General features: G+C 44.1%; 1 protein-coding gene across 1 annotated transcript; it reads left to right on the top strand.

Annotated features, from left to right (window-relative positions):
• Nucleotides 1–236: 236 nt before the first annotated feature.
• On the top strand, nucleotides 237–11,913 carry st8sia2 (ST8 alpha-N-acetyl-neuraminide alpha-2,8-sialyltransferase 2). The gene is made up of 6 exons (XM_076272583.1): nucleotides 237–334; nucleotides 2,697–2,753; nucleotides 3,567–3,707; nucleotides 3,815–4,072; nucleotides 6,902–7,195; nucleotides 11,625–11,913. The coding sequence occupies exons 1-6, from the start codon at nucleotides 237–239 to the stop codon at nucleotides 11,911–11,913; spliced, it is 1,137 nt and encodes a 378-aa protein (XP_076128698.1).
• Nucleotides 11,914–12,186: the final 273 nt, after the last annotated feature.

Raw genomic sequence — 12,186 nt, 5'->3', positions numbered from 1 at the left:
TTCCTTCAGACTGATGTGCTCGATTGAGGCGAACATTATCAGATGAGAATCTGAATCAACTAGGGGACAAACCGGAACCACCCAAACTGAGGTCGATTGATGCCAAAAATAAAAACAATCGGAATAGGATATGCTCGGAATAGGACTGACTTGCGCCCTGGCTATGTTGGAGCGCTGTTAACGGAACGATAGTTGCTTTCTTCAAGAGGACCACTGCAACCTTTCTTGGTCTAACCATGTCTTTTGAATTTCGAGCGCTGCTTTTCGGAATTGTCACTATGTTAGTGATATTTTTAATAATTGCTGACATTTCTGAAGTGGAAGAAGAGATAGCGTAAGTATGTTATAATTAAGGTTAAAGCAATCGTTTCAAATACGTCTCGGATATGTTTAGCGCCACGTGCAGACATTACATTTATGTGATTTTAGTGTTTTGGTTCATTGGCTGCGTTGATTTGCCTTTTAAGAATAAAGATTTGATGAGGTAATCCATATTGGCTATTAAAAATGTAATGTGGTGACTTGAAGTATTAACAACTTTATTTATTTAGAACATAAGTGAATATAAACGCACTGCATCGTAAGAATCAACAGTGCAAGTGCTTTATTACCTAGGCTACTGTGTGTGTGTGTGTGTTCCTTGGCTTGCACAGCTGGTGAAGTTTACGTCTAACAAGAGCCCATGGGGTTGAAGATGAACATCAAATTTACAAAGTATTTCTGCTAAAATGAACAGGAGCGAGCCTAGATTTTCAGAGCTTGTCAGCCACAGAATAACACAACTGGGCATTTCTTGTGTGATATTGTGTATAGCTATGGAACCTTGAAGGTTTTCTAAATCAGGTAGGAATAGGTATGGCAGGCCAATGCGCACCTTGAGCCACCGTGACCTGCTCAAACTGCCTCCAACCTTGAATCAATAGCATCATCAAAGCCAGAGTAGCTGAGCAACCCATTGGCACAGTGACAAATGGCACAGGCGTGTGTGTAGTGTGGTTCAGCACTTCAGGATTCTGTTTGCTCTGAGCTCTATTCAGTACATGCTGAAATGGGGTTTGTAGGATGGCTGAGAGCAGAGGAGATTACTGTTTGATTTGTCAGCAAGGGAGAGAGCAACTGCTTGGAGACAAAAATAAAGAAAACTGTCAGCCTTACACCACATATAATTGCGCCACTTCAGTCTGAGATACTCTCCTATGTCTATCTCGCCCAAAATAAGACCTCCTGCTGAATGAGAGATGCTACACAAACACTTGAGAGTGAAAGACTTCTGAGGTTTGGGAGAACAGTCTGTGGGGGAAAAAAAGATGAGTAACAACCTTGGGCTGTTTGCTGCATTCAGATATTAACATAGCAGCATGTTGCCAAAAGGATCTGAGTACAGTTGTTTATTTTTGATAAGATAAGTCAGGCTCTTTGTTGAATTTGATGCCCGTTGGTAATTCACCGGGTTTGTCTTATTTTTTTTGCACAAATAATTGAGGAATGGCATGTTCCCGTGGCCTGCCACGAGGGAGATTGAACAAAAGGCTTCAGACTCCTTGTTTGCTTGCCAGAATGGTTTGTAGAGCTAGATGCAATTGTACATTTCCTAATTAGGATTTTCACTCTACATTGGGAGCTGATATGTGGGCGCCTTTGGAACTAACATCGTTATTCTTATTTTTCTTACTTAATCAATTACTGTGTCCTTGTAGGACTTGAGTTTGGAAATATCAGGTATGTTTGTACCTTCACCTCTGGCAGTCCAGCACAGCGCATGCTTTGTCTTGCTGAAGTAAACATGTCGTCCTTGAATTCTTCCGACTTGAAAAGATGCCTTGATTGCCGGCAATCAAAACTGCCTTAAGAGAGTATATAGCCATTTTTCCTGATTGCCCCATAATCTCCCTGAAGTTAAAAATTGACAAAATCTTACAGTGCACTACACTGTTTTGCTGTAGTGTACTTACTTATAGTGTATAGCAGTTCCGTTGTACCCTATGAGGGATCAGACACTCCATGCTTAGAGGGGAGATACTCACATGCTTAGCGGGAAGTGCCTCTTGTGCCACATATGTGTCACATCTGTCATTGTCACTCAAAGTGGCTGATAGCAATTAGTTGTATATACTGTATGTAGGCTATGTCAACACTGTTTACACATTTACTTTACCTTCCTCACACACACAGTCATGCAGTAATAGCAATCACAAGCCAAGTCTAAACTTCTTTGAAATCAATTCTTTGGGGATTCATCTCTACAAAACATTCTGTTTTTCTGCTATTCTTCCCATTTGTTTACTTGGGTGGGTTGTAGTTACAAGCAATCATCCACAGGTTATCTTCACTTCTCAAGAGGAGTCTGCTGCTGATTGCAGAGGCTGCACCTGTCCAGCCTGTCTTTCAAATGATAATTGTGCACTCCATCTTGTTCTGAAGTCTTACATCAATGGAATGGCCGCTCTGTTTTGTGGCCCTGCCATCTTTTTGATGTATGGCAGTCTTTGCATCTCTCATGCCTGTCTTATGAGCGCATTTCCTCATTTAAATGTATATTTAGGACACACAAGTCTCAGACAACCTCAGTGACTGGTGACATCTACAATAAAATTGGGTGAAATATTTGCCTTTGTGTACAGCATAAGTTGCGGCAAGCCAACATGTACAGTGTAGGAATCTTTCATAACCCTGACTGTCTATTCCTTTTTCCACAGGAACATTGGAGAATCTCAGAAGTACTATTTGCACAGCTCTGCTAACACACTCAACAGGTTTGTAGAGAATATTTTATTCAGTGTCCCAACTGGCTGGTGAACAAAATAAATGTTAAATTCTAAATTACGTTGAGTGTTTTATTTTAGATATTTGTAAGCACTTTTTTGATTAGCAGCATATGGCCAGGAAGAATTCTCATAAGACTTTTTTTTTTTAAGTGGCTTGCCTTGTTTCCATAGTAACATGTTTATGTTTTGGGAATGCGTTTGAGATCATTGACTATCTGAATAAATAATTGTCCAGACCCTTACATTTCAAACACTTTTAATCATATGGAAATATGAAGACTGTCTTCATTGTGATCATCTTCACACTGTTGCATGAAATTGTGATCCATTTAATGTCCCAAATTAAAATATCCTTCAAATGGTTAAGAGTATAATATGTCATTTGTCATTGTCAAAATAATGTTTCTACCACTGGCATATTCTGAAAGAGTAAAGCATAGTGTTTTGCAGCATTTGTCCTGCCGGGTGATTATTATGCATTTGGTTAGGGCAAGAATTTTCAGGACAAGATAAACTTGAATAGACAAGGTCAGACAGGCGTACAATACAATAAGCAAACACTCTGCATAAATAATATTGGATAAACATGTTTTGTTGTTTAATTTTACAACATACCTGTAGAATGACCTTCATGACCTGTAGAAGTTTTGGATTGACAGGTCTTCTCCCTTTGGTGTTCACTATTAAAGCAACACCTTACCTCCCAAGCTTTGCACAAGACTTAACATTCCACACCATTGAGAGACCATGGTGGTTTGCTAATGCTTGATGTCCTTTTCTTTCCCGTTATCTCACCCTCAGGAGTATTGCGTTGGTGCCCAGCCCCACTCCTGCTCTAAAATCCAAAGGAGACAACAGCTCTTCTGTTCAGTTAGCCAGAAACAGGACCACTGTGTCCCCGCCGGAATGGACTTTTAACAGGACACTCTCCAACATGATCAGGCACAACTTCATACTCTTCCTCACAATTCACTCACAAATACTAAACATATTTGAATGAGCTGTCCAACTGAAACAATACAGTCTGAGAATGTATCTCTCTCATTCAGGAAGAATATCTTGAAGTTTTTAGATCCTGAGAAAGACATTTCTATACTGAAGGGAACTCTGAAGCCTGGAGATGTCATCCATTATGTGTTCGACCGCCAGAGCACGATGAATGTCTCTGAGAACCTGTACCGTCTCCTGCCCACGGCCTCGCCAATGAAGAACCAGCGCCACAAGCGCTGTGCCATTGTGGGGAACTCTGGGATACTGCTGAACAGCAGCTGCGGATCTGAAATCGACTCGTATGACTTTGTCATCCGGTAGGTCTTCGCACAGTGCATGGTGTTTTAAAAGTACCCCAAGTGCCAAGATATGTTTAAGCTGGTAGCCTCACTGTTATAGCCGTTAACGAGCAACTCTTTGATCATTCAACAGATTTTTTGATTTTTTTCTGTCGTTTTTCAAAACTGATTCACAGAGATGTTGAGTGCCATTTATATACCTGCTGAGCACATTTTTACTAAGCTTCTGCAGTCCTTTGAAAGCGTAATGAGTTGCCAGTGGCACTACTGCTTCTACTGGGATGATTCGTGTTGGTCACACACTGTAGACTTGGACTTGATGTGTTATATGAAAAGGCAGGTGTTTAATGAGTGTTGTGCCCTGTGGCAATGCTCTTCTCATGTGCATTTTAATTAAAACAACCTCTAGAAAAAGCAGGCGTCTCTGAGGTCGTGCTGAGTCGGTAATTGTCCCTCGTCTTTGAGCAGCATATGAATGGCAAGCCAGGCTGTTATGTCTCTGGTCTTTTGTATCGTTAAGCCTCACTGTCACCAAACTCCATTTATATCCACCCTGCCTAGCCCCCCCCCCCCCCCCTTCGGCTCCCTGTCTCCAGGGCACTGGGGTCAGTTCACCCAGGTCCCTGAGGGGTCTAAATCCCGCCACTGCCGCTTCGGTGTCCATCCCAGCAGCACCGAGGGGCAGGGGCGGCCGAGCAGGGAAGCACTTGAGCACGCGGCTTAGCCAGAGCAGCCGACGAGGAGTGGCCACATTGAGCTAATGGAGCGGAGGGGATTTGTCGGGGTACTCAGGCAAGGAGATAATGCCCAGGCCGGCGCACTCTCCCACCACAGCAGACCGGCCCCATTCTGTTTTTCTTTTTATCTTTCTCTTTTTTTCCGCCTTTTTGCAAGCCGCCCACCCGTCGGCCTACTTTGATAGATCAAGGCGCGGCTGCTAGCTCATTACCCCTGTCCTCAGCAGATGGTCATCTGAGTGGGAGGAGACGTAGTTATGAGGAGAGGAGAGGAGATAGGTGATCGGGAGGTGTGTCGTTATGGGGAATATCATTAGCTGAGCTAGTAAGATGGTGATTAGTATATATTTTTATGGGTTTTGAGTGTGCTTTCCTGTGTGTGGGTGTGTGTGCTTGTGTGTGTGTGTGTGTGTGTGTGTGTGGTAGTGGCAAGGTGACAAAAACCAGGAGGTGTTTGTTAATGGTGATATTATTAGCAGAGTTTCCAAGAATGTGGTGGTGGCATGTATGCCCTGCTGCCCTGCTTCGTTTGACCCCCCACATGGTGTCAGCGATAGAGGAAGAGAACGCATGTGGCCTGGCTGGAAGTGTTTTTGTGAGTTTAGCGTCCTGTGAATGTGCTTGTGATAAAGGCCAGCTGGGGGTGGGGGGCACTGGAGTTCTGTCCTCATCCCTGTGGCTGTGGGCTCTTAGATAACAGCAGTGGCAGATCGAGACGACCTTCATTCCAGGGATTTTCTTCCCATCACTGTGGGTTTTCAGCCCCACGCCACATGTGCTGTGAGTAATATGAATGCCAGAGGTGATGGGTGAGGCAGACTATTCCTATTGAAGGATGAGTGTTGAGAAGTTGCTGAAAGCGTGCTGTGTTGTTGAGAAGCAGCACCGAGGGCAAAATGAGTGCAGGCATTGTAGCCCAATCAACAGTTCTTTTAGTGATCAGAGGTTACTGCTTAAGCTACCTGGAGAAGTCGTGTTGGCATGTTTGTTTGCATCACTTCACAATGCAGCCCCTGGGATATGCACCTGCTGCTAAGCATACAGTGTGCTTTTCTTCTCTCATATTCTCCACCACTGCTTGCCTTTTATCTGTTCCCCTTGGTTTCTGCTCTCTCTCTCTCCCTCTCTCTCACTCTCACTCTCTTACTCCCTCTCTCTCTTATTGTCCACCTTCTTCCCCCCTTTTTATTGTACCTCTCTTCTGCCAGCCTTCCTTGAACACCCCCCCCCCCCCCCCCCCCCACACACACACACACACACATACACACACCACCAGGACTGGCCAAGGTTTCTTTGTATTAGAAAGGGATGACTTGGGAGTTTTTCCACTTTTCACTCTGACTCTAGGCCTTGATTTCTAAACACCTCCAGCTTCTAAACCTTTGCAGTAAAATGGCACAACATAAATAAATAAGGTGGACAATTGGGCCAAATTGGGAATAGACATTTTAGCAATAGTTTTCTTGCACAACTTAATCAGTTGTGTGATATTAGTTTCACAGAACAAACAATTTCTGTATTTTCCTCTATTGATCTACTGATATTACGATGACTGAACATTCAAAATGTTTCCAGTGAGAAATGGGATTGTAACTACTATTGCAACTGGCAAACAAACACAAAACAATGCAATTATACCAGATATCGAAATGGTTTGGCTTGAAAGATTTTCATTTGTGAAGCACAGCAGGATTTCTTGTTTTAAGTATGTGTTCGGGGCTTTTGTTTTCATGTAGATAGGACAGTAGAATAGTTGTGCATGACAGGAAGTGAGAGATAGTAGAATGTGGTAACAGGACTGGTGCTACCACTTTGCACCACAGCTCCAGCTTTCTTGAAAACAGAATATATGAGGATTTGCATCTAGATGCAGTCTGTTCATTGGAAAGGGCAAGTCTGATAGTGCCCCGACAGTGACCTGATGGTAAGTGGATCCTCCGTTTTTATAACCCTGGGTGGCTTTTCTTTCCATAAAAAAGCCCTAAGCAGTCGAATGAGTTGCTAGGTTGTGTATTTATCAGTTTGCATTGTGCCTGGAGATCACACAAAGCTAATGGTCTTCAGCAGAGGTGCTGAATGTGACTTATCTGTTCTGTGCCGGGTCTCTCAGATGTAACTTGGCCCCAGTGGACGAGTTCACCGCAGACGTGGGCCACCGCACCAACCTGGTGACCATGAACCCGTCGGTGGTGCAGCGTGCCTTCCAGGACCTGTCCAGTGAAGAGTGGCGTCAGCGGTTCATTCGGCGGCTGCAGGACCTGAGCGGCAGCGTGCTCTGGATCCCTGCCTTCATGGCCAAGGGTGGCGAGGAGAGGGTGGAATGGGCCATCCGGCTTATTCTCATGCACACAGTGAACGTGCGCACCGCCTTTCCCTCGCTCAGGCTGCTGCACGCTGTCAGAGGGTAAGGAGTGTGTGTGTGTGTGTGTGTGTGTGTGTGTGGACTGGAGTCAGCCATCCATTTCATTCTCATGCATAAGGTTAATGTTACTGCCACTTTCTGCCCACACAGAGGAAGTAGCATGCTGATAGAGTGTGTAGATAAAGAGAGAGTGAGTGAGCGTGTGTGTGTGTGTGTGTGTGTGTGTGTGTGTGTGTGCGTGCGTGCGTGCATAAGCCTTAATGATCACACATACCCTGGAGGGACATTTATCCCACAGCTTTAGAAGGTCTCAGCAGGCTATTTTTACCTGAGCTTAGTGCTGCCAGCCACCTGTAGTCACCACAGGTTGCCACTGCCTACACCAACAAGTGAAACCTGCAGCTATCCACAAGACTGTCACACTTAAAAAACTTTTTAATCAACCTTGACAATTGAATTGATGAGACACATTGAGATTTTCCTCTCTTAATCTTTCTCTTGTTTCCTGATTAAGGTTTGTGAATAATTCTACATCTGTTTAGCACACTGACTAACTATATCCCTTTAACACACTTTAAGACCTTAATGCTGTCCTCAAACTGTTTTCTGTCTGTGATCTTCACAATAAGAGGAGCTTTTTAGTTACTTGATATCAAATGCATAAATAATATTAAAGATAAAGAGACAAAGATGCATATGTTTAACTAAGTCCCTGTCCATACTAAGGCAAGTAAATATAAATGTGCATCATTATATCCCTGTTTAGCCCTTCCGTCCACATTAAAATGGCGTATTCTGACACAGAAAATGCAAATTTTCCAAAACATTCTTAAGCATAAATTTGAAAACTCCAGGTTTGCGTTGTAGTGTGTACAGTGAAAACGCAGAGTTTCAGGCTACGTTTATACGGTGACGATGAAAAGAGAAGACGCAGAAGTGGCGTCTCGTCTTCATTTTTTTATTCGCGTTTAGACGAGCATTCTCAGGGGGAAATCTTTGTTTATATGAAGACGCAAGAGTATGTGATATTCGATTGGATATGCATTCCAGACCGCTGGGTGGTGGTGTGATAGAACCCCGGTACGTCACGCGCAGACATTCTAATTTGACAGTTTAGCCAGAGAGGTAATCAAGGATCTTTGGTTTAGCCGTTTAGACGGAGACGCAACCCGGGTCGTCTTCAAAACTCTACACTCTACTGGAAGGAGTCTTCAGATTTTTGCGTCTTCAAGCCCCGATGGCGGGGTCGCCGTGTAAACGAAAGGCACTTATGATAAAATATTTTGTCGTCTTCCTTCGCAATCGTTCTCATATAAACGGCCCCTCAGATACAATGACGTGCGGTTGCCGTGATACTGAGAAAATGTAGTGTTCCAGACACCAACAACACCAATTAGCCTATTTCACAAGATGGGGCCACTGTCTAAATCAACTTCCTGTGGAAGAGCACTGTCCCATAGACAGCAAAAGAAAAGTCCACAGGAAAGACAGAAACAGGAAGACGTTTTACCCTGCCAATTAAGGTATCATTAACATCAATGAGGCCGGACACCTGGACACTGTGAAATTGGTCTATAGCCAGAGGAATCTAGCCTGGTAAACCAGACCCTGGAATCTTTCAGATTAAGGGTCTGGCCACGAGTAATGAAAATGGCCCAATTCGAGGGGCGGCACCAAGCATGCATTTGAAACTCTCACTGCACGCAGTTGTATAACGCTACGACCAATCACAACAATTCACGGTGTGACGTATCCAGTTCTTGCAAAGGAACGATTTGAGGGTGATTTTCTGCTCCTCTTTTAGTTGAAAAGCCAAATCTAAATCCTTTATTGTAGCGGCCAAAGCCGTTTCAAACAACTGGTGTTCATCGGTAGCTATCTTGCAATGTTTTCTAGATGATTCCGGACGTCGCAGCACCGTTGTCATCAGTGCAGCTCGCCTTTGTCCCGCCTACACCGATTTGATTGGTCACTCTCGCTCGAGAGGTAGAAGAAATTTGGATCAATAGGGGAGTTCGACTTGCGGCAGATCTGTGCAGATCTGACTTGATGTGATGCATGCTGGGTTGAACACAATGCATACTGGGATGGACGCAATGCATACTGGTTAGAAATTCTGTCCGACTTCTGTCAGCCGGGGAGGGACTTACCACCGTGACACCATGTCACATGGCCTTAAAATATCGCGGGAGTCTTAGCCTGCAGACAGATCTTGCAGTTGCCTTCCACGAGCTGCACGAGCTGAAACACGCCCTCATGACGTCAGTTCAAAGACGTGATAGGGCCATTTGGGAGGAATGTCCTCATGACGATTATGACTAGAGGCTCATGCTGCTTCCTTATGTTGGAATATGCGAAAATAAACAGAAATCGAAGGGATACCTTCTTATACGTGATTTCTGCAACAATGGTAGGCTAGCCTACTGAAAACGTTTGGATATTCTGTTATTTTCTGCTGTTGGCTAAATAGATAGACACACATATAGGGGAAACACTTGATATTGAATGTATGTGCTACAATGCAGGCCTGTTAACTGTATGACAACAGTGGTTTATTTAAACTACATCATAAGAATTTATTTCGTCAGTCATCATGCTCATTTTAATGAGTAAGAATGAAAGTTCTGCTGTGTTTATTGCAAACAACATTCCGCGATATCTCCCGCGATGTCTCCCGCGAGTCACGTCAGGCAGACTGTAGCCTTTCTGTCCGGGATGAGCTGCCCTCTGTTGTAGCTCCTCCCGGCTAGCCTCTGAAGATCACGTTTACGTAGAAAGCCAGACGAAAGTCAGACTCAGACAAGACGAACAAGCCTATTGCTCGTGGCCAGAGTATCTTGCGGACACAATTCAAATTGTGCTCTCGCGAGAACTCTGGATTTCCAGGGTAAGAGGAATCCATCTCAGCATTATTTTCTTTCAGACATTTTTTTGCTCCCGTAATGAAAACCTAAGCCAGACTTCTACCTTAGTAAAGAAATCATGTTTGTTATCTGTCTGTGGCTATTCCTTGTTCATCTCATTATCTTGGTCTGATCCTGCTGGTAATGCCCACAGAAACCATTTACCAACGTTTTTTAAAAGTGGAATTTCATGAAATTGCAGACCACCCGTCTGCCTGAGGCGAGTGTGGTAAAGGTCAAGCATCATATGCTAAATCACACATTACCCTTGGTGGTTCAGTTTTTTGTCCAGTCTTGTCTGAATGCAGAGGTGCCCTTTAAATAGCTCAACCCATAGATATACATATCTATGGCTCAACCCCTACCCCATTTGGAGTGTTGAGATCTCCTCTGTGCTGTGGTGGCGGGTCTGAAAGCCACTATACCAGCCAGAGCCAGATCTGCAGAGGGCCAGCCACTGTTGTTGCCATTATTATCTGGGTGCCCTGCAGTTCAAGCTCTGAGTGAGAACACCAGATGGGGACTGTGATGATCTATGCCCCTCTGTTACCAAAGGATTCTGTTACTCCACAGCCCCTGCAACCAAGTTCTTCTGCCACCTCCCCCCATGACACACACACACACTCTCACATTCTTGTGAGTGAAAGGCACTGCATGGTGACAGGGGCCAGGATGTATAGGGGTTTATTTAAGGATGAGTGGAACACCATTGTGAACCTGAGACCAGCGAGGGTCCAGTGCTTTTTAATGGATATTGTTGAATGGTGGAGGGCTTCTCTTTTTAAGTGGTCTGGCCACTATGAGGCTTTGTATGGACTGGATCTACATATGTGCAGGCAGTGGTGGTTACACCAGCACAGTGGATCTGTGAAAATGAGCTGTGTGTGTTATTGTGTGTGTGAGAGCAAATATATATAATATTAGTTAATAATTTGAGTTAAATTGGAGTTTGGAGTTAAATTGTGCTGGCTCAGTCATCCACCAACCCCCTCTCTCTAAAGCCACCAGCTGGTCAGTCAGTGAGACAGCCCATTGGCTAACTAAAACTGTACAAAAATGCTGTAGAAATGCTTAAAGGTACACTATGCAAGATTTTCACCTTAATATAACCTTTACAAAGCCAATTTTATGGTAAACGAACTTGTAATAGGGGAATCGTCCACCTAGCATAACCATATAGCATAGCCGTAGTGAGTCGCTAACGAGAGAGCTAGCCATGCAACTTCAAGAATAGTCGACCCAAAGATATCTTGCGAGAATCATGAAACTTTACCTTGTCAGTAGATCTTTGCAGATAGTTTTTGCTTATTGTTACTCCTTCGCCTCCACAACAAAAGCATTTTTATTCTGTACAGGAGCCACGAGAAGTAAGCTATTTACAAAGGCAGAGTAAAATATAAATATATCATTACTCTAGGGGGAGCTCTACAGTCGCCAAAAATACCTGAAACTGCATAGTATTTAACACAAGGAGATGTAAAATGCAAAAAGGACATTGCACATAAATACTATAATGTTGTAAAACTAAACGAACAATACCGTTTTCAACCAGTCCCTTCTCTCCACAGCTACTGGCTGACCAATCAGGTACAGATCAAACGACCCACCACAGGTCTTCTGATGTACACCATGGCCACGCGCTTCTGTGACGAGATACACTTATACGGCTTCTGGCCGTTCCACAGGGACCATCAGGGAAAGCGGGTGAAGTACCACTACTACGACACGCTCACTTACGAGTTCACGTCTCGCGCCAGCCCCCACACCATGCCGCTGGAGTTCCGGACACTGAGCTCACTCCACAGACAGGGGGCGCTCAGGCTGCACACCAGTGCCTGTAGTAGCCCTGCAGCTTGAACACCCTCAACCTCACCCCCTCTCAGAAAAAACCTCCAAAACAATGCACAATGCTGGGGTAGGGGTATTTAAGGAAGAGCACCTGTGTTTGTATGCCAGCTCAGACCTGCGTTAGTTGGATTCAGGGGGATTTTGAAGAGTCAGTGTTTTTTTTGTTGTTTTTTTCTTTTAAAAAAAAATACTTTTTAGAGCACAGTTAATGCAAGCTCACTGTTTGGGAGCTCTTTGGCTGAATGTTAACTGAAATAACTTTAGCCCCTCTTTGCAAGAGAT

This window comes from Alosa pseudoharengus, unplaced genomic scaffold (assembly GCF_046254945.1).
Source record: "Alosa pseudoharengus isolate Yale_2024_CS ecotype anadromous, Long Island Sound unplaced genomic scaffold, YU_APseudo_1.1 YU_APseudo_1.1_scf_10, whole genome shotgun sequence".
Lineage (NCBI taxonomy): Eukaryota > Metazoa > Chordata > Actinopteri > Clupeiformes > Clupeidae > Alosa > Alosa pseudoharengus.
The sequence above is the reverse complement of the archived record's forward strand: the minus strand, read 5'-3'. Positions and strand labels throughout refer to the sequence as shown.

Excerpts from the sequence above, each read along its gene's own strand:
- st8sia2 (XM_076272583.1), top strand. The coding sequence starts at position 237 with ATGTCTTTTGAATTTCGAGCGCTGCTTTTCGGAATTGTCACTATGTTA. Across the intron at positions 335-2,696 it reads GAAGTGGAAGAAGAGATAGC|GAACATTGGAGAATCTCAGA; the intron begins GTAAGTATGTTA and ends CTTTTTCCACAG. Across the intron at positions 3,708-3,814 it reads ACACTCTCCAACATGATCAG|GAAGAATATCTTGAAGTTTT; the intron begins GCACAACTTCAT and ends TCTCTCATTCAG.